Genomic DNA, 26,751 nt, shown 5'->3' on the forward strand with positions numbered 1-26,751 from the left:
ACCCGAGCCGACGTCTAACCCGTGAGGGTAGTGGGCCCATTTTTAGATGGGTTGGGGATGGCGGGTTATACTAAGTGGCCAGTGTAACCTGCGAGCCTACTCGTATAAATCACCACCAACACCTTTGATATGAATTTATTTAAATATATATATTTTGTATAATTATAATAGTTTGAATTAGTGTTTAAAAATGATGTTTATTACAAGAATCATACTCCTACATTTCGCCAAGACTTTGTGGTCTAATGACATCCAGGTTGAACTCCATTCAAAAAAAAAAAAAAGACTCCTACATTTCAATCAAACTAACAATATTGAAAAGAACTATGGTAAGATCACTTGTTGAAATTCTATTTATATATTTATTTAAGTCATTGCCAATTCCCAAACATTATATATTTCGTATACAAGACTTGCAGACAAATATAATAATATACAATGAACCTTAAAACAATGAGCCTTAAAGCGATATAATAATACGATGTCAAACACAACACATGCATACATAAAAAAAAAAAAATGGTAAACATGCAACTCATATTATTTTAGATTTGAGGTGGTCATTTCTTCTTTGGCGCTTCTAAACGGATGTAGTCATACATGATTCCATAGAAGGGATATCCAGCTTTTGACTGCCTTAAGTACAATTTGTTTTCTCCTTTCACAATAAGAGATCCTGGAATCTCAAAGCTCACCTCTGAATATAGCCCATGAATTCCATGTCTTGCTATTGCATTATCCTTCCCTCCCAATTTCGATGTGAACTTGGCTTTATCCTTTTTTGGATCACCATTTACCCAAATCTACACAAAACCAAGGTCATATTAGTACGTGACTGAAGGTTTCTCTAGTCACCCAAATTAAAATTCTATCGAAATCAATTTTGTGTGGGACAGATCGATCTATAAATACATACCAAAAGGGTGGCACGGGTAGAAGAAGCCACGGCTATTCGCAGTGTATAGCAGCCTTTAGCAACTGTTTCAATTGGAAACACAACCGTCCATATAGTTGCTTCATAAGAGCCCTTGGCATTTTTCCTGCAACGTTGTCCAAGGTAACATGTATCTCAAATAATTGACCAAAAAATGCACACATGTCACGAGATTTTACCTGGTAACTTGAGCAAAGAACCAATCTTTTGCAGGATCACTTTTGCCAACTGTGTAAACTAAGTCAGTTTTGTGGAGTTCTGAATAGCGATCCCATAATCCATATTGTCTAAACCTATTATATATTCGAATGGATAATTAATTAATACAAGAAAATGGGTTAAAAATATAATTCTCTAAATAAATATAGAGTAATTACTTTTCTGTGCGATCGCTTAGTAGGTAGTTCTTTAGATCAGGGGCGGGTTCAGGGATGAAGAACTCCGCAGCACTCCGATCCGGAATGCCAATTTCCCACACCGTTGTACCGTTTTTTAGAGGAGTAAACACAAGATCGCCAACCTTAATATCACATCCTGCATGCATTATTCTTTTAAATGTATGTTCTAATATAATAATAATGTTGGGGAAAATTAAAGCACCTGGTTTGATGGTAATATCAGCCTTGTGTTTAAAGTCTCCAAGATGTCCAGGAACCCATGCGTATAAGCTGTACTCTCCAGCTCTAACAGCACTGATCTCGAATTTCCCAGTGTCGTCTGTTCGAGTCCAGAACTGATAGCTCTGTTAAAAAAAAAACATCACTGCCAACTTAATTTCTTGCCTACAAATTAAAAGTGGCCCCCACACCTCGACCTGTCGAGATGATAAATTATGGTCATGACCGATACATTTGGCGTCTGTAACTGTCACACTAATTATGTGTCCTTACACACAGAATCATCTGTCACGCATGAACCAACTAAGTTATAATTAATTTCTAAGGTCATACCATGCTATCATTTTGCCATGATCCAGGCTCCCCAGGTTTAGCTAGCCCAACGTGTGCACACTTTGCCGGCGTATCAGTTTTACCCGCGCACCTAAAATCAGGGCGCAGTAAATATAAATTATTGCATTGAAAAAATATCTTAAATAAACAAAAATTAATTAGCTAGCATTAAGGAATATAATTGGTTTACGGGTCATGGATTAGCAATCGACCGCTAACTGCTCCTCGTTGAGCTGCTTTAGGATAGTCTTCTGATTTTGGGAAACTGTACGGCCAAAGCTTGGTTTCTTCTAACATCTGGAAAAAGGTATAATAATTAGCAGTAATAATTAAGAAGATGGAAAAAAAAAATAATAAAAAAAAAATTGTTGAGAAAATGCATGTTACTTGTTTCTTGGCTCCTTCCCAGAGGGTTTTATGGTCGGTGCCTTTATCTGAGTTGATATATATAAAAACAGGGCCAAAAACCATTTTCCAAGCCTCACCACCTCGCAACTTAATCCCCCAGTCATCCCCAGAATAATGAAGGCTAAGAAACATCTGAAATATTAATCATAAACATATCCTTATGGAAATGCATATATTATATAACAAGATCAGAGCTGAGGTGGAATTTATCTACATACCGATAAGGCAAAAGGACCGCAATGACAAGTGAGATCTTGCTTTAATGGTCCACCCAAACGGAACTCATTACTTGCCGTGATTATCCAGAACCCTAGATGTGGTTTAGGAGAAATCCATCCATATACACTCATATTTTGACTGTCTAATGCGTACTGATATTTATCGTCCACCTTAATTAATAATTTAATAAAATGAGTGATTTAATCCAACACAACATTTACTTGAAGAATGGTATATATATATGCTATATATGTTACCTTCCCTTTGAGCTTAGGATTCTCAGTTTTGGTTAGTTTAACAGCTTCTTTGTAGTTCAGTACCTCACCCTCCTCTCGCTCTTTATAAGATGGCATTTCTCCTTGAATTTCATCGGTTACAGCCAGATGGGTGAACCTAGTACCAACGAAGATTAAAAACAAAATCTTTAATTTCCAATAATTCTGCATTTAAATTTCAAATTTAAACTAAAAGTTTTAATTAGTTCTTACAAGCTCCGACTTAGCTTGAATACAACCCGTGTTTGATCAAGATCAACGTCTACGCCTCCTTTCGGGTGATCGTATATGGCATATGTGTAGAAACCAGAACTTCCCGGTAGCATAACAAACCTGCGTGCATGCATGTCACAAAATCCATGAATTTACGTGCATTCACTATTAAAAATTATAAAATTTCCGACCACCTGAAAGTGATCTTAAATCAAGTCAAAAGCCTTGTTCCGACCACTTTTTGGTATCAACTTTCATGTGGCCGGAAATTTTCAGTAGTGATTTTTATGTAATTTAATATACATATCATTACACCAATAATCACCTTTTGTCAATGTTGATGGGAATATCAGTTTTATCACCGCTCTTGTATGTTTTCTTGAAGGAAACCTCAACTTGACTTTCCTTTTCCATTATTACCTTGAAATCTGTTGCTAGAATCCTTCACAATAATTATGATTACAATAACTTAAACCGTTATAAGAAGGTGGTTCAATTCTAGGCATTTAATTAAATTGATGATTCAACTCACTTAAAAGATGTACTGGCTTTCTCCTTCGGTGTATTCCAATCGAGGTCCCAATATCTATGCATTGAAGAAAATAATGGTTTTTGAAAATCTTAAAACTGTTAAGTTAATTTTACAAAAAAAGATATATATATATATATATATATATATATATATATATATATATATATATATATATTTGCTTAATTATTTTCTTACCCCCTGTCTTTTATTTTATTAGAAAGTTCCAATAAATTATCATCAACTCCTTGGTATAGAATCCCTGCAACAGAACCTTCTGGATTGCTTAAGTTGACTTTGATTATACCATTGTCCATCAACACCTGGAAAATTATCAAAGAATATAATCAATATAAATATAATATTCCCTAAATAAAATATAAGAATTTGACATATTAATTAGTGCAGCAACATTATTAAAGAAATGTGGGCATGAGATTTACCATTTCTTTCGTGACTGTCAGTTTCACAGGCTTACACGCCCTGCAGGTTTAATCACGCGGTTAATTTGTAAACATAAAAATATATTTAACTAAGGTTGAATTTGAAATGTAAATACAATTATCTCGAGAAATATGAATACCACTTCAATATAAAAATAAAAATAAAATTTACAAGTCTGATAGTTTGATTATACATTTATAAGTCAACAGTACGTACCCTAGATGTCCTCCCGCTGCCGCCGCCCCTGGTCCCTCTGCCGCCGCCCCTGGTCCCGGTGCCGCAGCTGCTCCTGGTCCCGCTGCAGCTCCCCCTGGGGCTGCCGCTCCAGCTCCCCCTGGTGCTGCCGCTCGTGCTGACGCAGAAGAATAATGAACTAGAAAAAAGAGGTGGAAGGCTATTCCAAACCACCCTGCAACTGTACGGCTTTGCTTCACTGACACCATCTTTGCCGTCTATGATGATATTTTTTTCGAGATTTCTTCCCTGGAATTATATTTTTACTATTGCATGTAATAACTGTAAGAAATATTATTTCCAAAAAGGTAATTATTCGATGTTTTTTATAACAGCAATTTGCTTCATTCTGATATCATGCATGGTTGTATTATATATTTGTTAATGTATGAATCATCATTTAATAAGGATTTGATTATATAGGGTGTTGCAGTAGTGAGGATCGGAGACTGCATGCGATGCTCTGATCTGGTCTTGCGGCATCTAACGTCCTCAGATCCGTATGTAGGATTCTGTGGTTTCTAGCTTGTCCACTCGTTCACGGGTAAATAGGTTACCTTTTTGATAACCCAGTTTGCTTTTTTTTTTTTTTTTTTTTTTTTTTTTTTTTTGAGAATGATAACCCAGGTTTATATGCCAGCTGAAATTTTTATGTTTAAACTTTTTTTTTTTTTTTTTTTTTTTTTTTTTTTTGGTCTGTAGTCATATAAAAAGAAAAACAAATAAACAAAAAATGTTGGGCCAAAGCATTTTTTTTTTTAAAAAAAAACGAAATATTTTGCAATACAATTTCGTTTTAGTACAGTTATTTTGCTTTAGTAATACTACTATCTCTTTCCATTCCTATTAGGGCGGAGTTATACTATTTTCGGTCACTAATTAATATTTTGTTTGTTTTTATCCATGTTGATATATTTTTTGAGAATTTTAAAATTGATACCATTAAAATATATAGAATTTGATTTATATTAATTAAGCATAAAATACACACTTGGGTTTTATATATGTAGGGGAGGGTTCAGGTGAGAACACCTCCCCTTAAAAAATGTGGACATATTTACACTCTCCATCTTAAGAAATTAAAGGTTAGGATCTTAACTTGTAATTGATGTGGTAAATAGACCGAATTATACGAATAGGTACTAGTATTTGAGTTCAGGAAGGCAGGAAGCAATAACAGTGAGTCGGAGGTTCCTGAGCTCAATTATTTTATATTGGAAGACAAATGTAGATAATGGTGCTCGGCCCGGTCATGTCATCCTTAGACTAGTCAGACATCTCGTAGCACGTGGACGCCTCTGTGCGGCCTCCAAGACTACCGATTCTACGCCCCGGCTTACCCATATCAATCGATGCCAACTGTATACCTGCAACAAATGTATATGGCAGCCCTAGCCGGGCCCGAAGCGATGCCTACAGGGGGGCTTGGGCAAGGGTACCCGAACTCCTGTCGGATTTAGTGAGAACAGATACAGAGCTTGGCCTTGAACGGTCAGGAATACTAGCTAGTCCCTGGTTAATCATGTTCACGGCATCGACAGGAGCTACTCCTCCTATAGGAGTTTGGTTGAGGTCCATTCGGGGGTTCGAGATGATCGTGACCGAAGATCCTAACTGTTGTCCTCAAAATCTACTTCATTAGAGAAGTCTAGGTATGGATACATGATCGAGATCGGTAGAAGCATAATGGATAGCTTGTTAGAATTGGTCGCCACAAACGGCGCCAAAATGATGTGGTAAATACACTGGATTATACGAATTAGTACTAGTATTTGAGTTCAGGAAGTAATGATAGTGGGTCAGAGGTTCCCAAGCAAGTATAGGTTAGGTGAAAGTCCTCCAAAAATCCCCTCTTCTTAGCAATAAATGTGCTATTTATAGGGGCTAGGAGGGAGCACATGTTGAGGACTTGGCATGCATGCCACGTGTTTCTCATGCACTCGAGGGTCTTAGAGGCCGTGCAGAGGCGTCTACGTGTTATGAGATGCCTGGCTAGTCTAAGGATGACGTGACCGGGCCGAGCACCATTATCTGCATTTATTTGTCTTCCAGTATAAAACAATTGAGCTCAAGAAACCATCCCGAGATCTCTAAAGTCGAGACCGAGCCTAAGGTTCGTCGTACAAAAGCTCATATACTGAATTATGGGTTCGTATCCCAACTCGGATCGAGTCGGACCCGTATAATGGTGATTGTGGTCGGGAATGGGTCCTTGTGAAGTACTGGGTATATGCTGAGCAGGTATACGGTCACGTGCCTGAGGAATATTTCCCATCAGTAATCAATGAGGAGAAAAAAACACGAGGGTAATTTTATAATTTTCTCGACCATATATATATGTTTTGGTGGTGCATTAAGTGTCGGTGTATTGTGCTCTTATGAGTGCTCTATAGTGCATTACGTGATGCTCTGTGGTATACCTCCAAGTGGCTGAAAATCAATCAAAATGAAAAATACGCAATCACAATTAAGTAATTTTGTACCATGTATATTTCGATAGTGCACTAGGCGCTGAAGTGTGGTGCATTTTTTGGTGCTATGTGGTGCACCACCAAAAAGAGAAATACAATTTGAGTTCTCGTGTACACGTTGAGTAGTACCATTGGACCAACAGGTCTGTTGAACTCGTTAACGGGTCTATTGACACCCTCGTTGAGTGGTACAATATTAAGTAGACTACAAATCAAGGGCACCACATATTACTCAAAAGTATACCACACACTAGAAACTGCCGAAATATACATGATGCAGGAAATTACGTAATTATCACCGCATATTTTCTCTTCTTCATTAATTTCCATCCCTCGTATATATGTGCTATTTAATTACTTATTTTGTTTTAAATCCTTTCTTATTTACTACCAAAAAAAAAAATCTTTTACTTCATTACAATTATCAAACTAAGTAAATTTTTTTTTTTTGAGAGGATCAAACTAAGTATTTGATTCCAATGTTTAAATTAAACTCGTCTTTCCTGTGATTGACTTTTATTATGCATTTAATTTTTATAGGCAGATTTTGCATTTGCTGTTGAGTTTTAGTTACAAAAAAGAATATTAAATAAAATAAAATTGGCGCATATTAGATAGAATGACGTAAAACTATAAGGAGTTGTTTAGGATCTGTAGTATTTCAACATTTCAGTTGATCGAGGAAAAAAATATAAATATAATTTTAAATTGATTCTGATTTCTGACTATACAAAATTACAAATTTAAATTTTTTTAATATAGTGTTAATTAACTTCAAAGTTCCTAATTTTGACCAACTACCAACGTCAACAGATATAGTATTTAATTTTCTGATGTCTACTTATATTTCATTGGAAAGTTACCAAATTCTTTCCTAAGGTAGGATTATTATGCACTTACCGAAATCGACCTACGCATCCTGTACAAATTAGTGGGCGTTCAACAGTATTTGCCTATTTGGCTATTTGGCTCAACCACCAGAACCATTTCCAAATTTCAAAAGCAAATTTTGACTAACTAATAAACTCGTAGCTTTTCCTAATAATAATAATAATAATAATAATAATAATAATAATAATAATAATAATAAAACTTAATTATTCTTCCCCAAAAGGTTGAATCCTCAATTCTAAGTACCCCCACCCGACAAAGCATGTGAGAAGATGTAAATCACGTCAATGGCGGACCTACAATGGCCCCCACTGCCCCCACTGACCCCTCCCTAATTTAAGGTTTTATACAATATAAATATAAGATTTGCGAAAGGTTTTAGTAGCTTAGTTGGTAGAGACCTTGGATTGTTTATGATAGGTCATGGGATCAATTCCCACTAGTAGTGTAATTTTAGTTTGTTTGTTGGTTTTTTTCTTCTTCTTCTTTTTTTTTTTTTAATTTTATTTTATCCATTCCAATCCTATAGTATTTTTAATTTCTTTTATTTATTTTAACCCTTTCAATCCTTTAATAAATTAAATATTTTTTAAGTCTAATTTTTTGTGAATCATTTAGTTAATGTAGTCCGCAAGTTTATATTATACTTCATTGTATTCGAATTAATTTAGAAAAATTAAAAGTTGATATAACTACAAGAAAATTAAAATTAAATTATTTAGGAATATACTATCTTTTCTATTCAAACTATGTTATCTAATCAATTATCAATTATGTTTCATATATTTTATAGCATTTCAAAGTGTTTAAATATTTAACCCTACCCAAGTATAGTTTTGGCTCCGTCCTTAACTATCTTGTCGTCTATCATAAATATTATTGTATTATATTTATAATGTATTTGAACCATATTATAGATGTTTGATATTTTTTCATTGACAATTTTAAAGTCGTAGCGAATTCTTCAGATAAAATTGTGAAAGATGCAATTTTTTCTTAGAAGTGAGATCTAGAGTTAAGTATGCCCCCACTCACATTATTTTCTGGGTCCGCCACTGAATCACGTGACTCAATGGTTTAGTAGAAACTTAATTATTCTTAGGTTGACAAGTTGACAACCTTCGACTAGGAAGAGTCAAATTAGAAACTAGCTGGCGTGTCGTCATCTTCTTACTGGAAACATTAAATTAAAGTAGAAGTACAATAAGACTAAAAACATCCTACAATTCTCCCAATTACATCATGACATGGCATATTCACACTGATAATCTTTGTAGTTTTTTTTTTGCTAATTATTATTATTATTATTATTATTATTATTTTGACGAAAAAAATCACAACCATTATCTAAAAGTGTGCATTTTATTATTGTTGCTGTTGTTGAAAGTGAGTTGAAATTTTATATATATATATATAGAAAATAGTGAGTGAATTGTAAATACAGTAATATGACAATAAATTTACTTTTGAAAGTGAGAATATTTCATGGATAAATTTAATTTAAAATCAGTCTAATATTAACATTCGTTCTATTTGACGTATTACTATATTAAATTATTATTATAAAAAATTACAATTTTAGTTTTTGAGTTATAAGATATGTGTCCTTTTTGTCCCTAATTAAGGGTCCGTTTGGAAAGCAGGAAAATGACTTCTGAAAAATGTTTTCTGGAAACATTTTCATTTTCAGTGTTTGGTTGCATTCTGGAAAACTTTTTTTGTATGTTTCGTTCATTTTCTGGAAAATGAGTAGAATTGTATAATTAAACATTTTAATTATTTTATTTAGAATATTACAACATGTATAATAATATATAATAATATAATAATAATTTTAAATATAATAAAAAATAACTAATAATATATCAAAAATATTATGGTGGTGGTGGTGTTATTTGTTATATAATAATAATAATAATAATAATAATAATAATAATAATAATAATAACTGGTACGTGGTGGTATGACGGTGGTGGCAGTGGTGGTGATGTGGTGGCGGTGGTATGGTGGTGGTGGTGGTGGTGGCGGCGGTGGTTGCGGTGGTATGGGCGTGGTGGTGGTGGCGACGGTGGTGTGATGGTGGTGGCGGTGGTATGGTGGTGGTGGCGGCGACGATGGTTGCGGTGGTGTGGTGGTGGTAGTAGTTGCAGGGGTATGGTGTTGGTGGTGGTAGCGGTGGTGGTGTGATGGTGGTGTTGTGGTGTAAAAGTTGGAAAATGACTTCCCAAAAAAAGGGGAAGTCATTTTCCTCCAAAACAAGCCTATTTTCCAAAGTCAACGGAAAATAATTTCCGTTGACTTGATTTTCCAGGCACATCCAAATAATGGAAACTTGAAAAATAATTTCCAAAACTCATTTTTCAGGTTTACAAACACACCCTAATATAGAGTTATAATAGTATCTCTTAATTAGTCAATAATGTGGCATATTAAGTCCTTGTGTGGACGGATGTCATTACTTTAGATGAAAAATTCTACCTACACGTGTTTCTAGCTAGCATAGTTGTAATATATGGCAAACTAATATATTCTTGATACTTTAAGTATTTCTATCAACTATTAATAATTTTAATTTTTATATATTAACAATATAATTATAATCTTAATTACTATTGTATTAACATTCTATTTACCAAATCCGTAAGGGTGTAGATAAGATAACGTGAGTTTTTCTCATTTAATTAGAGGTTTCGAATTACATGACTAGTTTTGATATATGGGGTCCTAGTATCCTAGTCTACCATGTTGTATGTCCTTTAGAATACGTTTTTCTATAGACTTCTTTGTTGGTAAATGTTGTTGATATTTTTCCTCTTCCAATAGTCATCTATATAGGACAACGCTATCAACGGAAAAACTTTGTCAAAATGAATTTTTATTGAGGAAAAATATTATAAATAAGGGTCACACTTGTGTGAGATCGTTTCACGGATAAGGATTCGTGAGAGAGGATTGGGTTGAATCAGATCAAGATAAAAGGTAATATTTATACTAGCAAATGTAATACTAAATCATGAATAGAGTGTTACTTATAAGGAAAAATATAATACTTTTGATGGAAAAGGTAATATTTTTACATCAAAATGTAAAAGAATTAAATTTGTCTTCAAAAGTATTATGTTTTCCCTTATAAGTAACAAACAGTTTATTTATGATTTAGTGTTACATTTACTAGTATTACATTTCATTTTCCCAACTCGTCTCACGAATAAAGATCCATAAGACGATCTCATACAAATTTTTCCGGCACAAGTGTCAAATAGACCCATCTACTATTACGAAGTGCTTAATTCCCACTACAAACTAAATTAAGTGTCAAATAGGTATATCTACCAGCTAAATCTGTTCGATTGATATTTTTTACAGGTTGCTAGCAGGTTACCTATCTAATTATTAAAAAAATAGAATAAAAAAATTAAAAAAGAATTAAAAAAATTAAAAAAATAATAAAAAAAAAATCAGCCACCGGCTGTCCGGCGAGGACAGCCGGTGGCTAATATTCTTTTTTTTTTTTTAATTTAATTTTTTATTCTATTTATTTATTTATTTTTAATAATTAAATAAGCAACCTGCTAGTAACCTGTAAAAAATGTCAATTGAACAAATTTAGCTGGTAGATGGATCTATTTGACACTTAATTTAGTTCGTGGTGGGAATTGAGCACTTCGCAATAGTAGATGAGTCTATTTGACACTTGTGCCAATTTTTCCCTATAAATAATTGTTTTCCATAGGTACATATTATTTTCGTTTTTTTTTTCTTCTTAATTACAAACAATCTTGTTTGTAATTAAGAAAAACAAAACGAAAATAATATGATTTTGGCCTATAAATAACGAAAATATATTTTGACCCTAATTATTACCACATGCTAGCTTTTACATCAAAATTTTTAGCCATATATTACTTCTTCGATATTATTAATTTTTTTTTTTAAAATACTACCCGGTACTGAAATCATAACATAATATTCATTATTTAATGCGATTAAAAAACTATTTAATTTCATTAGTTAATTGAGCTCATCAATAATAATCAAATATGATAATAGATATTGTTGAGTGATTTTTTGTAAGGAAATACAACATTACTATTAATTTGTCAATAAATACTGCATAATTATATTATGTACAAAATATGTTCCGTTGGTACATTTCTTCTCTAATAACACATTTTTTATTTACGAGAAAGCTCCAGACTCCAGTCATTGTTCGAAGGTGCATTCAGGGTGAAACCTGCCTTGTGACTTTAGTCTAGCAAATTAATATTGGCACAAGTTTAGATAATGACTAGTAAAGAAAAAAGAACAGAATATATAATCTATGTAATAACAAATTAGAATACATACAAAGAATCACATTAAAACAATGATAGTAACAGTTGAATTCAATTGGTGATGCACACTTGTCCAGAAGAAAATGGGACTTCTCAAAGCATTGCAATATTTTCCAATAAATTATAAGAAAAAAAGGAGTCTGCAATCAAGAAAATTCTTCATGTTGTACATAAATATAATGGAGGAATATATATAGATAGACCAGTATGAGTCGGCGTCTTTACTGGCGTGTAAGAACAGCTATCCAGCTGCCATGCCTGCGTTTATACCTTAATCATATCCCTTCCAACTTCATCACTAAATATACCTAATTACGTACCTAATTAGTCTTGGATAATCCATGTTTTGAATATATTTATTGTTAATCTTCTTTTCATTTATTTAATGTATGTATCTGCACAATTCAACCCAGCATTGTTGAACCTATATATATATAAACCTCAACTAAACCACATATCGTTGCTATTATACTATTTCTCCCTCTGTACAGTTTTCTCTTCCTCCTTGCTTTTTTCTCTTCAGCCTCATCAAAGTATTCTTCTTCTTCTTCTTCTTCTTCTTCATGTTTTTCATATCCCATGCATATTCCTATTACAGTAACTGTTGTGTTTGTTTAACGTTGTATAGATGATGATGTCGGAGAGGCAAAGCCGTTCAGTTTTATGGTGGTTTGGAATAGCTTTTCAGCTTCTGGTGCTAGTAGATTATTGTTCTATAATGGCCGCAGCAAGGTATAGTACATCATATCATGTTTATCATATAGGCGGTGTTTGGTAAATGGCTGTTACTTGATTGGTTAATTAGAGGGCATAACTAATTGATAACATTAGCTGATTGTAGAAAGATGTTTGGTAAATTAGCTGAGTCCATAGTTGTTTGGTATAATTTCTTTTTTCAAAAAGCTAATTAAAAAAGTTGTTTTGAATAGCATTTTAAATTTTAACATTATATTTTAGAGTTACAAAAAACTAATTAACCAAACATGATTTTTTAACCAAGTCAAACAATTAATAGTAGTCAAATAAGTCAAAATTGGTTGATAAGCTAACTATTTTACCAAACATTACCATAAATGTACAATCCAATTATTACTTTAAACTCTTAGTTGAGATGGAACATATACTTAATTTGATATCAGACTTAATCCTTTGCAAAAGTATACAACTATGAACTATACACACATATAATATATATATAAATAAATGTACATCTCTTCCAAGCATGCATGCATTGGGTGGCTTATGGCTTTCTTTAAATTCATGATCACCATAAGCAATCAAAGAGACACAGTCACACAGAGACAAGGTTAGATACATAACGGAGTTAAAATTATATAGATCTTTATATTTATTAATTTTTATGCTTTCAAATCTAATCAAACAATAAAAATTAATATTAATAGTAAGAGAAAGTAAGAACGTTCTAAAATTATTACTATGTACTTCTGTGGAATTAAATTTGACTAAAATTCCTTAAATTCATAGGGAAAGTTTGGTAATTTAATTTGACAAAAGTTACTTAAAATGATGATAGATATTAAAATATTTTACAAAAATTCACCAATCAACCTCATAGAACTATTTTGTCAATCAAAATAATATATAAAACATAAATGAGGGAGTTAGATTAGTTGAACGCCCAAAGACAAAAACTTGCCGGTCTAGGTCCTCAACCATTGTCCATTAATATTATATGGAACTAGCTTAGCCACCCCACTATAGAAATCCATAATCTTCCTTGACCAACTCCAAAAAAATAAAATAAAATAAAATCATTAATTATTCTCTCTACATATTTTCATTTTCAAGTGGACGACTCTCCTGCCGTGACCGTTGGTTTATTGTTGTCCAAGTCTTCTTCAATTTTGGGGACAACCCTTACCCACGGTATAAGCAATGATTGTCGTCGATCTTGATTGGCCCGGTCTACCGAGCCACGCAAATTATGCTGTGAAAACGTGTTCACTATGCTTTGTGAACACGTTTTAAAACGGCGTCGTTTTTACCAAAAAAAAAAAAGAAAAGAATTTAGTTAATATGTTATTAACGGTGTTTTGCATTTTATGTTCAGATTATGAATTTACATTTATTAAATTATGAATTGTTATGAGATTATGAATTTACAGTTATGTAATTATGAATTTTCTGTAAATTCATGATCTCATAACAGAAAATTCATAATCTCATAAAAGAAAATTTATAATCTCATAAAAGAAAATTCATAACTGTACATTCATAAATCCATGCCTGCACATTCATAATTTATGAGTGTTGAAGAAGCTTGCGCGAAGAGGAAGTGAAACCGCGAAATGTGAAAATGAAGAAGAAAAGTCGCGTTGTTAATTAAAAAAAAAAAAAAAAAAGATTGGTGAAAGATATCGGTGCGACTTACGTGCACCGTTACCGTTTGGGACCGGGATGGTGAACACGGTCCATGACATAACGATTGACTGAGTCATTGAGCCACTGTAATTTATATCTTCATAAATATTTTGTTGAACCGGAGTGTAGGGCCCTTAGAGTTAGGAATTTAATATTTTAGGAAAGGAATGATCGTGCCAATAAGCAGCCTGCATTAAGCTGCATGTAACTAAACTTGTCCCATTACAAATACAGTAAAGATTAATTTTAACATATAAATTTATCTCCTTTGAATTTGCAGGTCAACATCTTCGCCATTGACACTGAAAATTACGAAAAAGCATGTAAATCTCTTACAATATTTTTTTAAATTATACATAGCCATTGTGTATTATCAAACTTTATTCTTATTATATGTAGATTATTTTCTTATTTATTGTATATTGATTATATGTATGGTTTATTTAATTTTCCAGGTGGTGATGGACAATGGCCTAATCAAAGTCACCTTAAGCAATCCAACCGGTGCAATTGCGGGAATTCAATACAACGGAATTGATAATGTACTGGAAAGCGGTTTTAGAGAAACAAATAGGGGGTAATAAGTAATAATATATCAAACTGTTAAAATATAATATTTGTTTACAGTTAAGCCGCTCGAACACAAAATATATAAATTATTATAAAACATATTTTTAAACTTTTGTTAAAATTTGTGGTTCTCTTTAATGATGATGCATAGGTATTGGGACATCGTATGGAGCAAGCCAGACATGCCTAGTAGTCTGTTTAATATGTGAGATATTCAACCTAAACCCCTATTACCGTTTTAATGTATGGTCTTATATATATGTCACATTCTTAAATATTATTTGGTCATATATCCATTTTAAATATTGTTAATTATTCAGGCTTCCAGCCACAAATTTCACAGTAATTGCGCAAGATGAAAGCCAAATCGAGGTTTCCTTCACAATAACATTCAACCCCGATGATGACACTAGTGTTCCCATGAACTTTGACAAAAGGTAGATTATATTCAACTTTGATGCACTATTCTTTATTAAATTTTATTACCTATACTTGTAAGATATAATACAAGATATATGAATTTTGTTACATATATATAGGTATGTAATGTTGCCGGGACGTTCTGGTTTCTACTCATACGCAATATACGATCACCCACAAGGATGGCTTGACGTCAACATTGACGAAACCAGGCTTGCAATCAAGCTAAGTCAGAATATGTAAGTATTGAACATATAATATTATAAAATGAAACAGTCATCATTTAATTGTAATAATAATTTTCGAGTTTTTCTTTTGGTGGAACTTGAATTCATGTTAGGTTCCACTATATGGCTATATCTGATGACATCCAAAGAGTGATGCCCAGTGCTAATGATCGATCATCAGGTCAGACTCTTGAGTACAAAGAAGCTGTGTTGTTAACTGACCCTACAAATCCTAAGCTCAAAGGCCAGGTAACAAATTTTACTTTGCCATATATTCAAGTAAAATATATAGTCCTTACTCCTTATGGTTAATGTTTTTTTTAAAAAAACTTTATAATTAATTATGTTGTATAATATTCGTTTAGGTAGACGACAAATACCAATACTCTTTAGAAAGTAAAGATATGGATGTACATGGATGGGTTTGCTTTAAACCACACGTGGGGTTTTGGGTAATCACCGGAAGTGATGAGTTCCGTTCTGGTGGACCTATAAAGCAAGACCTCACTTCACATGTTGGTCCGACTTCCTTATCGGTATGTACCTAATTGCTCGAGTCCTAGCTTGATATAATTTGCGTTATTTAAAAAAACAAAATTGATCACAAAGTTAAAATTCGCTATCCAATGACTTTTCATACAAACATACTATTTCAGACATTTTTCAGTGCTCATTATGCTGGGGATGATTTTGGGCTGAGGTTGAGAAATGGTGAGGCTTGGAAAAAGGTTTTTGGCCCTGTTTTTCTCTATCTCAACAGAGATTCAAGTGACAACCCTCGAGTCCTTTGGGAAGATGCTAAACAACAAGTAAAAGAATTATTTTTCAGTTTAATAACAAAATTGGTACTTATTATTATAATTACTTATAAGAAATTGTTTTAATTTTTTATAGATGTTAGCCGAAACTAAAAACTGGCCTTATAATTTTCCTAAGTCGAAAGACTACGTTACTAGAAATCTACGTGGTACGATTACTGGTCAATTAATTGTCCGTGAGAGGTGAGATGATCTATTAAATCTTCAATCAATATTTTCTTATTTATAATTAGTTAAAAAAAATTTACTATGTGGATTATTGAAAAGTTTATGGATTTATTGCCCTGATTTAGGTACATGAATAAAGAGGTTACGCCAGCAAAATCTGCACACATTGGGCTAGCCCCACCTGGAGAAGCTGGATCATGGCAACATGATGTCAAGGTTCATTTTTTTCTGAAAACATGAATCTAACATTTTCAGTTTTAGTATCAGATCAAACATTATTAATTAATTACTTTTATTTTCGACAACCAAAAAAATTGAAATTAAGTTGGCACTATTATTGTTTCCAGGGCTATCAATTTTGGACTCAGACAGACAACGATGGGAACTTCGAGATCAATGCTATTAGGCCTGGAAACTACAGCTTATACGCATGGATCCCTGGAATTCTTGGAGATTATAAATACAACGTTAACCTTAACATCAAACCAGGTACACCTACCTTATTTTTCTCGAACTTCTCGTTGTTTTTATTCAAGAATTGATTATAATGATTGGAATTTTTGGACGCAGGAGATAATATTAATGTTGGTGGTCTTGTTTATAATCCACCGAGAAACGGTCCAACAATATGGGAAATCGGCATTCCTGATAGGAAGGCCGCGGAGTTCTTCATCCCTAAGCCCGCCCCTGATCTAATGAACTATGCATTCAACAATCAAACACAAAAGTAAGATTTTGTCTCTGACAATATTTTAATTTTATTCTTCAGTACACTGAGAATTGAGACTTAATATATGAATCGTTATTCAGCTTTAGACAATACGGCCTATGGGATCGTTACACAGATTTATATCCCGATAAAGATTTAGTTTACAAAGTTGGCAAAAGTGATTATACAAAAGATTGGTTTTTTGCTCATGTGAACAGGTAACATCTGGCTAAATCTATCCCATTTTTTTAAGTGCAATTTTTTTTTCTACTGTTATGAAATGTTTTGCCTTCACATTGTAGGAGAGTTGGGAAGAAAACATACGTACCAACAACATGGAGAATTTCATTTCCACTTGAAAACGTTAACCGAACAGGAACATATACATTGCGAATAGCGTTGGCTTCTTCCAACTATGCCACCATTCAAGTACATTATATTCCTCTTTTATTTTCTTTTTAATTTTTTACTATACGATAACCACTTATAAAAACTCCATACAAGATATGAGACATTCAGAACTATATTGATCGGCCTTTTCAATAATTTTATAATTATGTAACGTTGTCGTGTGTTCTTCCAGGTTTGGATAAATAGTGAAAAAACTATACAACCAAGGTTCACAATAAATGGACTTGGAAGGGACAATGCAATAGCAAGGCATGGAATTCATGGGCTATATTCAGAGCACAGCTTTGATATTCCAGGATTCCAATTCCTGAAAGGAGAAAACACAATATATTTAAGGCAGCCAAAAGGTGGAAATCCCTTCATTGGGGTTATGTATGACTACATCCGTTTAGAAGGCCCAAATAATTGACTTGGAAAATGTATATACACATAACACAGTGCTTGTTATTATACATTTTTTGTATTCTATTTTTTGGTTTGGTCAGGAATGTAGAAAATATATTGTTTTGTATGTAGTTTCCAAAGGCTATTATTACTTTCGCATTTCTCAGTTGTACATAAATTGTAATTTATTCTATACAAATGAAGTGGACCATAATTTTTATTCCTCTAATAAAATTTGGGCATATCGCCATATTCCATTTAGAATATACTTATCATTTTCTCTTTCTTTACAAGAATTAAGTAAGTATAATGCCAAAAAAGGGTGAAATTTTTTCACCAAGAAAATAAAAGAAGAAACAAAGAAATGGAGAGAGAAAAAAGAGAGGGGAGAGAAGTGCATTTAAATGCAGCATCAGAAGGATCCCTATACTGATCAGGGCCTTCTAACCTAATATAGTCATACATGACACCTCTCCAAGGGCTGGTGGCTCCTGCCTGTGTAAGAAAGATTATGTTCCTTCCTTGAACTAGCCATGTTCCTGCTATTCTAACACTGAACAGCCAATACAACCCATGAATCCCGTGTCTCGCTATGGCGTTGTCGCTGCCTATGATCCCCGTTGTAAAATGCGGGGGTTGCGCTTCTCCGTCATTGAAACGCACCTTTCGGGTAGTTGAAAACGACATTAAGATAAGATAAGATCGCGCATGTAATATACACAGACATAGTAATAGCTAGTTTCAATGAGCTAGTCTTATCGAGAGGCAGATTCAGGCCTCTGCCCAACAATCTCCCTAGCCATCTAGTGCTGGACTTGGCCCTTCATCGGCCTCTGCCCAACAGGATAGTAAAAATATGTAAGAAATGGTAACAGAAAAGGGTGATGTGAGTCTCTTACTTGTAGCTCTGCTTCTTGAGCTGATGCCAGTGCCAATTGGAGTGTGTAATATGAAGCTCTATTCACGCTTTCAAGGTCAAACACAATACTCCAAGTGGTTGCTCCATATGTACCATTTTCAAAGCTCCTGGTAACATGAGCATAAAACCAGTCTCTAGCGTAATCACTTGTTCCAACAGTGTAGACAAGATCTCCGAGAGGATATAGATCTGTATAGCGTTTCCACAGGCCATATTCTCTAAACCTTCAAGTAAAAGTTACGAGTGAAACGCTATATATGGTGCTGATTAAATAGAGGTGATTAGTCTTAGGGAACTGACAATTTGATGGTATAACAATTTCAATAGGATTAATGAATGCCCTATAATTCTTATATGCAAGAAGAATTTTAATGAAGTTTGAGCTCACTTATTTGGCCCTTCATCTTCAAAATCATGAACTCTGAACATGGGGCTAGGAGTTGGGACATAAAATTCAGCAGCCGTACGGTCTGCCACACCTATTTCCCAAAGAGTAGCTCCGTTTCTTGGAGGCTTATAGACTAAATCCCCCAGTTCTACATCGGAACCTGAATCAAGTGAACAAAAAAGTAACTTAGAGAATTGCTTTTACATACCAAAGAAAATTAAGAAATTAAACTGAAATCGTGGTAAAACTAAGGACCTGGTATAACACTGATGTCTGTTACATATTTGTAGTCTCCAATCCTTCCCGGGACTGTCGCATACAGATTATAAGTGCCTGCTCTTACTCCTTTGATAAAGAAGTTCCCATCATTATCTGCTTGGGTCCAGAATTGATACCCCTGTAAAAAGAAAGAAGTAAAAGTGAGAAGCAAATTAATTACTATAACATATATTGTCCTTACATAATATTTAATCGTCTCTGTAAAACATCAAAATCCTACCTTGTTTTCTCTTTGCCATGATCCAGGAGCACCTGGCATCGCCAACCCCACATAGGCATATGATGCTGGAACAGATCGTTCATCAACGAACCTAAAGAGACACCATGAGAGCAATGTCTTTTTTTTTTTTTTCTCTCTTCATGTTGGTTCAATTACCGGGACAAATAATGTAATCAATCTAGAGAAAGAAAATTACCAGTCACGAACAAATAATCTACCCCTAACAATTCCTCTTTGATCTGATTTCATGTAGTCTATCGAATGCACAAAATCATACGGCCAGCTTGCAACTTCTTGATTCATCTGTACGTTGCAGACAGATGAATCAAGTAGTAATTCCTAAGAAAACAATTCAGTTGTACGAAATGAATCATAGAAAGAACAATCGAGTACCTTGTTCTTTGCGTCATTCCAGAGCACAGAAGGATCGTTCTCAGCAGCAGTATCGGTGTTGAGATACACAAACACGGGACCTAGAACCTTTGTCCACGGTTCTCCATCTTGGAATTTGACATCTAGATCCTCCCCGGCATAATGCCTACTAACAAATGTCTGCAGTTCAGTTAAATACAAGCGTGGAAAAAGGATTACGCAAATTCAATAGCAATGTCTACGTTATCTTATCATTGTGGTAAGAGAAACGTATATACTATATAGTATGTACTTACAGAAAGCATCGTAGGACCAACATGGGATGTTAGCTCTTGTTTGAAAGGTCCACCGATACGAAACTCACTGCTCGGAGTGATCATCCAAATTCCTACAGGGGGATCAGTGCATACCCACCCATGAACCTTATTGTCTTTGTTCTCACTAGAGTAGAAGTACTTATCATCCACCTGCAAGCACATGATTCTTCAGTTCTTCGATCAAATTGTTAAATATAAAGATAACTAGCAGAGTTATTAACAAAAGAGCGATTTTCATGAATTTAAGGGTCGGACGAACCTCTCCTCTGAGAGCTCGATTGCTTGGGCGTGTCAAGAGAACTGCTTCGGGGTAATCAAGTACCTGGCCACTAAGACGGTCCTCAGGCATTGGCATGAACCTCTGTCTATCATCCGAGACAGCCATGTAATGAAACCTGAGATTCATAGAAGAATAAAACTCTTTTTCAAGGATAATTTCATTCAGGCATTACCACAAACAGGAAGTGTGCAAGGTTTTTGAAATCTTACAAGTCTTGTCTAGGTTTGAATACAACCCTGCTTTCTTCCATACGCACCCCTGGAAATCCTTCTAAACGTTGAAATATAGCATACGTGTAGAACCCAGGCGTATCACGCAGCATTATAAATCTATAAAGTCAACAACAACAACAACAGCAATGATACAATGCTAGAATGCAGAAAAGAAGAAAAAATTCTCAAGTGTCCCAATCATTCATATTCATTAATTATTCATAAATTAGACCTTTAAAGTATACCTTTTGTCAATATGTACTGGAGCTACATTATTCTGAGAGGCATCCCATGTTCTTGTAAATGAAATCTCTACTTCACTTTCATCATTTGTTATGATCTCGAAACTCGTACCTTGCAATCTGCAACACATTCATTATTCAATCTCTCTAGCTTTATAAAATCATGATGCCAAAAGTAATTATAATTATAAATACAATTATAACAAATTCATTAAATAAGATGTATACTTGTCCAATTCTCCATCGATTCCTGGGCCGTGCCAAATTGCATCCCAATACCTGCAGGCAGAACTTATCATTGGCAATTATTAAGATATATATATAGGTAAAGTAATATCTACAGTCAAACTTTCTTTACCCTCTATCGTTTTCAGGGTTTTTTGTTTCCAGTAAATTTTTGATTCCTTGGTACGATATCCCTGTAACAAGACCATCTGGAACTGAGAGTGAAACACTGAGAATGCCATTATTCATCACTGCCTGAAAAAGAGCAAATGACATCAATCATTACATCACTGACATCCTAGGAATACACAAAATGTGTTTATTTGTAATTTTTTTTTTATGTTTGAAAACTGAAAAATTAAAGTAAAACACGAAAGAGTTGGGACAATTATTTACTTGGTGATCCTGTATGTCGAGTTGGACCCCAGCTCCCTTTAGCGATCTCCTGTTGTGTCAGAGCAAAGGACATTGCAGATTCGCAGAAAGCTGATTTCTTGGAACATTTTGTAAAACATCATAGATTTTCACTAACCTCTGCTGATGATGATGCCGACACTCCGCCGCCGGGGACAAGAACAGCAGCGCAATTATCATTTCCAGATGCCACCAATCAAGAAACCTCCGCCGTAGCAATCCACACCCCATATTTTCTGCAATCTTCAACTGTTCATCAATTTATCTTGTACAAAACTGAAACAAATTAAAGATGAAGCGAAATACAGATTAAACTACTCACCGGTTCACCGACATTATCCCTCAAAGTTAACAGAGATAGATGGAGAATATAAATCATCAATACCCTTTATTTTCGTTGGGAAATTAGAGCAGATAGATTCAATTATTTTTCCAGGACAGATTGATTAATGACTCCGCCATGTTCGTTGGTGTTGTATTTTAGTGATGGTGCTGACAGGGGAATTTGATTTGTCGGTTGGGTCTTGGGTGTCATAATGTCATTATCATCATAATCACTTCCCATTAATAGATTCTCTTTTTGACAATAAAGCCATGGAAATTTATTGGGGTACTGTAACTAACTTGAGTTGGGAACAGAAATCTTTCACTTAATTGGTCTGTTTATGTAGGGCCTAACAACAATATTAAGCCTAAAAAAAACACCATTGTTTTGTTCCAAGAATCTACCAAGTTAGACTTTTTGAATATGAAGAAACATAAAAGAATCATACCCGGCATGGAAGGTTAAGTTGCTGAAGAAGATGAGAACATCAAATGCAGAACATCATGGGAAAGTGGCATCAAGAAAGGGTTGAAGAAGAGATGCGGTTTGGCATTTGAACAACAGAGGGGAGGGGGGGAAGTGGGTTGAAGAAAGGCTTCCTTTCTTGTACTTTAAGCTTCGATGGTTGGGATTACGGAAAGTAAATTCCCAGCACCACCCAGAAAAAGGAAAAAGAATTATTAACAAAAACAAAGCAACCTTTTTTCTTCGCAGTTCTGAGAAAGGAATAAAGTTCAATTATTTACACATCTTTCCATTTGGATTCGCGCTTTGTGGTTTTCTTCGAAACTGCGTACATATACAAGTCTTCATCATCTACGCAGCGATGGGCGGAGGTACGCGGGAGGGTATGGGTCAAATTATACTGTGCAATATCGTCTATATAGTAAACTGAATTCATGATAAATGTTCATTGAAGATTCATTTTTTTAATGTATTACGATTACGATTCATGATAAAAAATAAAAAATAAAAATACTATTAAGGAAACTAAATACCCTTACTTAAAATAAAATTTTTCTTAAATATTTATAGGAAGAACCAAAAGTGTCTAAAATATGATAGTTTAGAGTATTAAATAGCAAAAACAATAGTTTAGTACTAAATTTGAAATTGCCAGACAAATTAAGGAACCTCCGCTGGAATTAATTAATTCCTTAAAATTACATCTTTTATATGAAATAACAAAATCATTGGAGACTATGTGGTCTAATGGTACCCAGAGTTCGAGCCTCAGTTCTTTGTGTTTCAATAGGTATGAACAGATATTACAATGTAATAGAGCCAGCAGCATTCAAAAAACAAAATTATTTTTTTATATTATTATATTATTTATCATATTTCTAATTTTAAAATACGTACCCTTAAATTTCAAAATTATTCATCTGTATCTTCAATATACTTAAAAATCTTTTCATCACACTCACACCACTAAAAGTGGACTATAATGGGGGAAACTTTAGGGATAACGTGAACATGTATTTTACACTTTTTGGAACTATATAAGGAACTAATCATGGGGAAAAAATTCATGCATTTTAACTAATACACACATGTTGTGTTGGATGTGATGCGACTTCTGAGGTGAATGATGGATGATGATAAAAAAAAAAAAAAAAAAAAAAATTAAAAGAGAATAGTAATATTAACCGAACAATATAATGTAATATAATCAACCAAAATGAATTTTATTTTATTAAAAAAAAAAAAAAAGATAAGATAAGGGTCAAATAGGTTAATTTACTTTCGTTTGCAAGAAAATCAACAATTACTGTCTAGAAGTGCACTATAGACGAAACTCACTTTGTGACTATAACCTATAGGCGATAAAGAACCATAATAAGGTAAACCAATTTAGATTGTTCAACTTATAATCGATCAGTTCAAACTAATTAAGAATGTTAATAGACAACTCCATGAAAAGTCAAACTTAGAATTTTGTGATTATTAATCTAACTATTTGACCAATTTCATTAGAGTTGTCCCTTCAATTGAATACTTTCACAGCACGTTTGGTTCACGGAATGGATTTTGAGGTAATATGAATGTTATTCTATAAGGAATGGAATAGGCAAGGAATTGCATTATATTGTTTGGTTCGCGGAATGAATAGACTTTAGGAATTATATTACAATGTTTGGTTGATTTAAAGAATAGAAATGAAATATGTTTTAAAAGACATAAATACCCTTATAAAAATATGTGATGGTGGTGATGGTAGCGTTGGTGGCGGTGGTGGTGGTGGCGATGGTGGTACTGGTGGTGGTGGCGGCGGCAGTGGTGAAATGTGAAATAAATTTGATTGGGTGGTAAAATAGGAAATAAAAACTTTAGACTATTCTTGAGAACTCAGGAATAGCCTAATACCAGGAGGGTCCCCTTAGGAATCTCTATTCCCCTTGCAAGGGGAATATACATGTCATTCCGGGAACAATGTTTCTGGGAATACAAGTTGTTACCAAACAAAGTAATAAGCCTATTATTGGTAATGTTAAGTCATTGCAAGCCTATTCCGTGAACCAATTAAACACCCCATCAAAGTTTTATGCTATCCCCACTTTTGGTAGGTTATGGTGAGCTAGCATCGATAAGCTAATGTGTAGCACATTTTTTTTCTTTATTTTTTTTTTTAACATGTGAAGGCTCTTCCTTTCTGAAATCCTTTACATGTTATTTGGTACATTAAAATTTCAATTCATTTCCTAATAACTTTTTAACTTCTAAAATTTCCTTATTTGTTTGGACGGAATTACAATTCCCTCACTTCATAGAATTCTAATAACAACCCCTCTCTTCAAGAATTTCTATTCCATACATGCCGAATGGAAAGAAAAAAGATAATGAATAAACATATTTATCCTTATTTTGCTTGCCAAATACATGTGTTTATTATTATTATTACTATTGTTACTATTATTATTACTATTAATAATATTATTATTACTATTATTATTACTATTACTATTATTAGCTTTGCTTCTTCCTATTACTACTACTAATTGTCCGAGAAAGCATGGTGCAACAATGCTTAATTTGGTGTGTTTTTTATTGTAGGAAGAAAAGATTGGGCAAAGGCATAAACAAGCATGGAAGAGAATAATTGTGGAGATAATGAGGCAATGATGAGGTGCAAAACGGAGAAGGGAGAGGAGCATCACAAGGATCAAGGGAGTGAAGACAGAAATATAAGGAGAATCATCCATCTTTTATTACTCATCGTTTATTCTAATATATACATTAACATCATGTATAGAGTTCTAGTTTAATTATAAGACTACAAAAGATGAAAATATATTATTATAGTATAATACATTTAATAATGTCCATATATATTTATTGACAACAAGGACAAAGTATTCAAGTAGAACTATTTTGATCTATGGTATTAAGTGAACAACCCTTCGATAGAGGGGCATATTTGATCTTAATTAAAAGAAAAATAAAAGAATAAAAAAACTTGTTTTGTTATACTCTCGATCCCACTGCAACAACTACTTGGGACAGTTGTCGACCACGAGCCGTGAGCTGTACCACCAATTACGCCGATCGAGAACCACATAGACCATATTGTAAACTGTCTTAAGTCAAATATTACTTAAATTAGTACCACGTAACGTATTAGTTACGAAGTCCGACATGTTTTTTTTTTTTTCATTCTAATTAAAGTTACAAAAATTAAAATGATTGGCTAAAATTAAAAAAAAAAATTTATAAAATTGTTTGAGTGAATCGTGTTATAAAATTAGCTTCGCTCAATAGACAATTTGACCCACATGTTTGGTATACTTGTCAATTACATGTATATGTACAATGTAAATTTAAGTATAAACATTGGAATAAGTTGTATATGATCGTTTTACGTGGTACATATAATATTTTATATTTTCATAAAAAAATATTATATTTTATTAAAAAAGTATTATACGAGAGAATGTGAGACCGTTACATACAAGACCTACTCAAAGCATATATATTAATTGATGGATTATTCAATATTAAAATTTACGGGAATGCTGCATTGCTGCGTGCAATAATAGAAATTACAGCTTATGTGTGTTATTTGTTAGTGTAGAATAGTTACTCGAACAACATATGAGATTAACACAAAATACATTATAGCACAATTAAAAAAAAATGCTACGAGGTTTCTTAAATTGGAGTATAAGAAAGAATTTGAAAGAAGTGTCTTGAAAGTTCATCAAATCAAAACTTATTTTTTTAACATAAACACATTAGAAGCTGAGGCCACCATGGAATAAAGGAGTAGATCAAAAGTATAAAAGTTGATTCCAAAAAAGTAACAACAACATACATATCAATGATGACAATATAGTAAGGCATACAATGATCTTTTAATCTAAGTAGTTGAAAACAAATATCCTCTAAATTACAAGTTTCACCATAATTAGGCACAATTAATGAGTATTTTACTTTTGTGGGCAATATTTTAAGGGTTTTTTTTAAAAAAAAATATTTTTAATATTTAGCGAGAAATTATTGAAATTGTATAAGAATATATGCAATATTAGTACTCGTTATATCAAGAAACAATGGAATATAAAAAAGT

General features: G+C 33.4%; 3 protein-coding genes across 9 annotated transcripts; 1 reads left to right on the plus strand and 2 right to left on the minus strand.

The window, feature by feature from the left end:
• Positions 1 to 439: 439 nt before the first annotated feature.
• Positions 440 to 4,564, minus strand: LOC109172513 (probable rhamnogalacturonate lyase B). 2 transcript variants are annotated; one of them, XM_019321670.1, is made up of 16 exons: positions 4,189 to 4,564; positions 3,972 to 4,011; positions 3,727 to 3,851; positions 3,532 to 3,585; positions 3,325 to 3,441; positions 3,000 to 3,119; positions 2,769 to 2,904; positions 2,511 to 2,663; positions 2,272 to 2,424; positions 2,075 to 2,181; positions 1,885 to 1,975; positions 1,535 to 1,676; positions 1,312 to 1,468; positions 1,114 to 1,227; positions 917 to 1,040; positions 440 to 803 (listed from the first exon to the last, which is right to left on the minus strand). In XM_019321670.1, the coding sequence occupies exons 1-16, from the start codon at positions 4,413 to 4,415 to the stop codon at positions 561 to 563; spliced, it is 2,103 nt and encodes a 700-aa protein (XP_019177215.1). In that variant the 5' UTR covers positions 4,416 to 4,564; the 3' UTR covers positions 440 to 560. The 2 variants fall into 2 exon arrangements, with proteins under 2 accessions (XP_019177215.1, XP_019177214.1); XM_019321669.1 differs by having other exon boundaries at positions 2,511 to 2,681.
• A 7,773-nt stretch (positions 4,565 to 12,337) lies between these two features.
• Positions 12,338 to 18,094, plus strand: LOC109172756 (rhamnogalacturonate lyase-like). 3 transcript variants are annotated; one of them, XM_019322007.1, is made up of 17 exons: positions 12,338 to 12,435; positions 12,531 to 12,634; positions 14,565 to 14,607; positions 14,740 to 14,861; positions 15,006 to 15,059; positions 15,175 to 15,291; positions 15,394 to 15,513; positions 15,615 to 15,750; positions 15,867 to 16,037; positions 16,158 to 16,310; positions 16,396 to 16,502; positions 16,613 to 16,703; positions 16,835 to 16,976; positions 17,058 to 17,214; positions 17,298 to 17,414; positions 17,499 to 17,625; positions 17,780 to 18,094. In XM_019322007.1, exons 2-17 carry the CDS (start codon positions 12,531 to 12,533, stop codon positions 18,014 to 18,016), a joined length of 1,998 nt encoding a protein of 665 aa, XP_019177552.1. In that variant the 5' UTR covers positions 12,338 to 12,435; the 3' UTR covers positions 18,017 to 18,094. The 3 variants fall into 3 exon arrangements, with proteins under 3 accessions (XP_019177552.1, XP_019177551.1, XP_019177553.1); XM_019322006.1 differs by having other exon boundaries at positions 12,381 to 12,440; positions 12,530 to 12,634; positions 17,780 to 18,093; XM_019322008.1 differs by lacking the exon at positions 12,338 to 12,435 and having other exon boundaries at positions 12,514 to 12,634.
• Positions 18,095 to 18,200: 106 nt separating this feature from the next.
• On the minus strand, positions 18,201 to 22,940 carry LOC109172755 (probable rhamnogalacturonate lyase B). 4 transcript variants are annotated; one of them, XM_019322002.1, is made up of 16 exons: positions 22,633 to 22,940; positions 21,978 to 22,095; positions 21,842 to 21,890; positions 21,579 to 21,700; positions 21,449 to 21,499; positions 21,224 to 21,340; positions 20,976 to 21,095; positions 20,746 to 20,881; positions 20,466 to 20,636; positions 20,191 to 20,349; positions 19,994 to 20,100; positions 19,798 to 19,888; positions 19,554 to 19,695; positions 19,299 to 19,458; positions 18,891 to 19,128; positions 18,201 to 18,654 (listed from the first exon to the last, which is right to left on the minus strand). In XM_019322002.1, the coding sequence occupies exons 1-16, from the start codon at positions 22,637 to 22,639 to the stop codon at positions 18,325 to 18,327; spliced, it is 2,118 nt and encodes a 705-aa protein (XP_019177547.1). In that variant the 5' UTR covers positions 22,640 to 22,940; the 3' UTR covers positions 18,201 to 18,324. The 4 variants fall into 4 exon arrangements, with proteins under 4 accessions (XP_019177547.1, XP_019177546.1, XP_019177550.1 ...); XM_019322001.1 differs by having other exon boundaries at positions 18,203 to 18,654; positions 18,891 to 19,134; positions 22,633 to 22,937; XM_019322005.1 differs by having other exon boundaries at positions 18,203 to 18,654; positions 18,891 to 19,134; positions 21,978 to 22,135; positions 22,633 to 22,936.
• Between the last annotated feature and the right edge of the window lie 3,811 nt (positions 22,941 to 26,751).

This window comes from Ipomoea nil, unplaced genomic scaffold, assembly GCF_001879475.1.
Source record: "Ipomoea nil cultivar Tokyo-kokei standard unplaced genomic scaffold, Asagao_1.1 scaffold0418, whole genome shotgun sequence".
NCBI lineage: Eukaryota > Viridiplantae > Streptophyta > Magnoliopsida > Solanales > Convolvulaceae > Ipomoea > Ipomoea nil.

What these genes read in the sequence shown, in the direction of transcription:
- LOC109172513 (XM_019321669.1), bottom strand. Translation starts at nt 4,415, where the DNA reads ATGGTGTCAGTGAAGCAAAGCCGTACAGTTGCAGGGTGGTTTGGAATA. An exon ending in AAAGCCAGTACATCTTTTAA is followed by an intron (nt 3,442 to 3,531) that starts GTGAGTTGAATC and finishes ATTATTGTGAAG; the next exon opens with GATTCTAGCAACAGATTTCA. An exon ending in TGATATTACCATCAAACCAG is followed by an intron (nt 1,469 to 1,534) that starts GTGCTTTAATTT and finishes TAATGCATGCAG; the next exon opens with GATGTGATATTAAGGTTGGC.
- LOC109172756 (XM_019322007.1), top strand. Translation starts at nt 12,531, where the DNA reads ATGATGATGTCGGAGAGGCAAAGCCGTTCAGTTTTATGGTGGTTTGGA. An exon ending in ATCAAGCTAAGTCAGAATAT is followed by an intron (nt 15,514 to 15,614) that starts GTAAGTATTGAA and finishes AATTCATGTTAG; the next exon opens with GTTCCACTATATGGCTATAT. An exon ending in CCAACTATGCCACCATTCAA is followed by an intron (nt 17,626 to 17,779) that starts GTACATTATATT and finishes GTGTTCTTCCAG; the next exon opens with GTTTGGATAAATAGTGAAAA.
- LOC109172755 (XM_019322001.1), bottom strand. An exon ending in CATGGCAAAGAGAAAACAAG is followed by an intron (nt 19,696 to 19,797) that starts GTAGGATTTTGA and finishes TTCTTTTTACAG; the next exon opens with GGGTATCAATTCTGGACCCA. An exon ending in AGACATCAGTGTTATACCAG is followed by an intron (nt 19,459 to 19,553) that starts GTCCTTAGTTTT and finishes CACTTGATTCAG; the next exon opens with GTTCCGATGTAGAACTGGGG.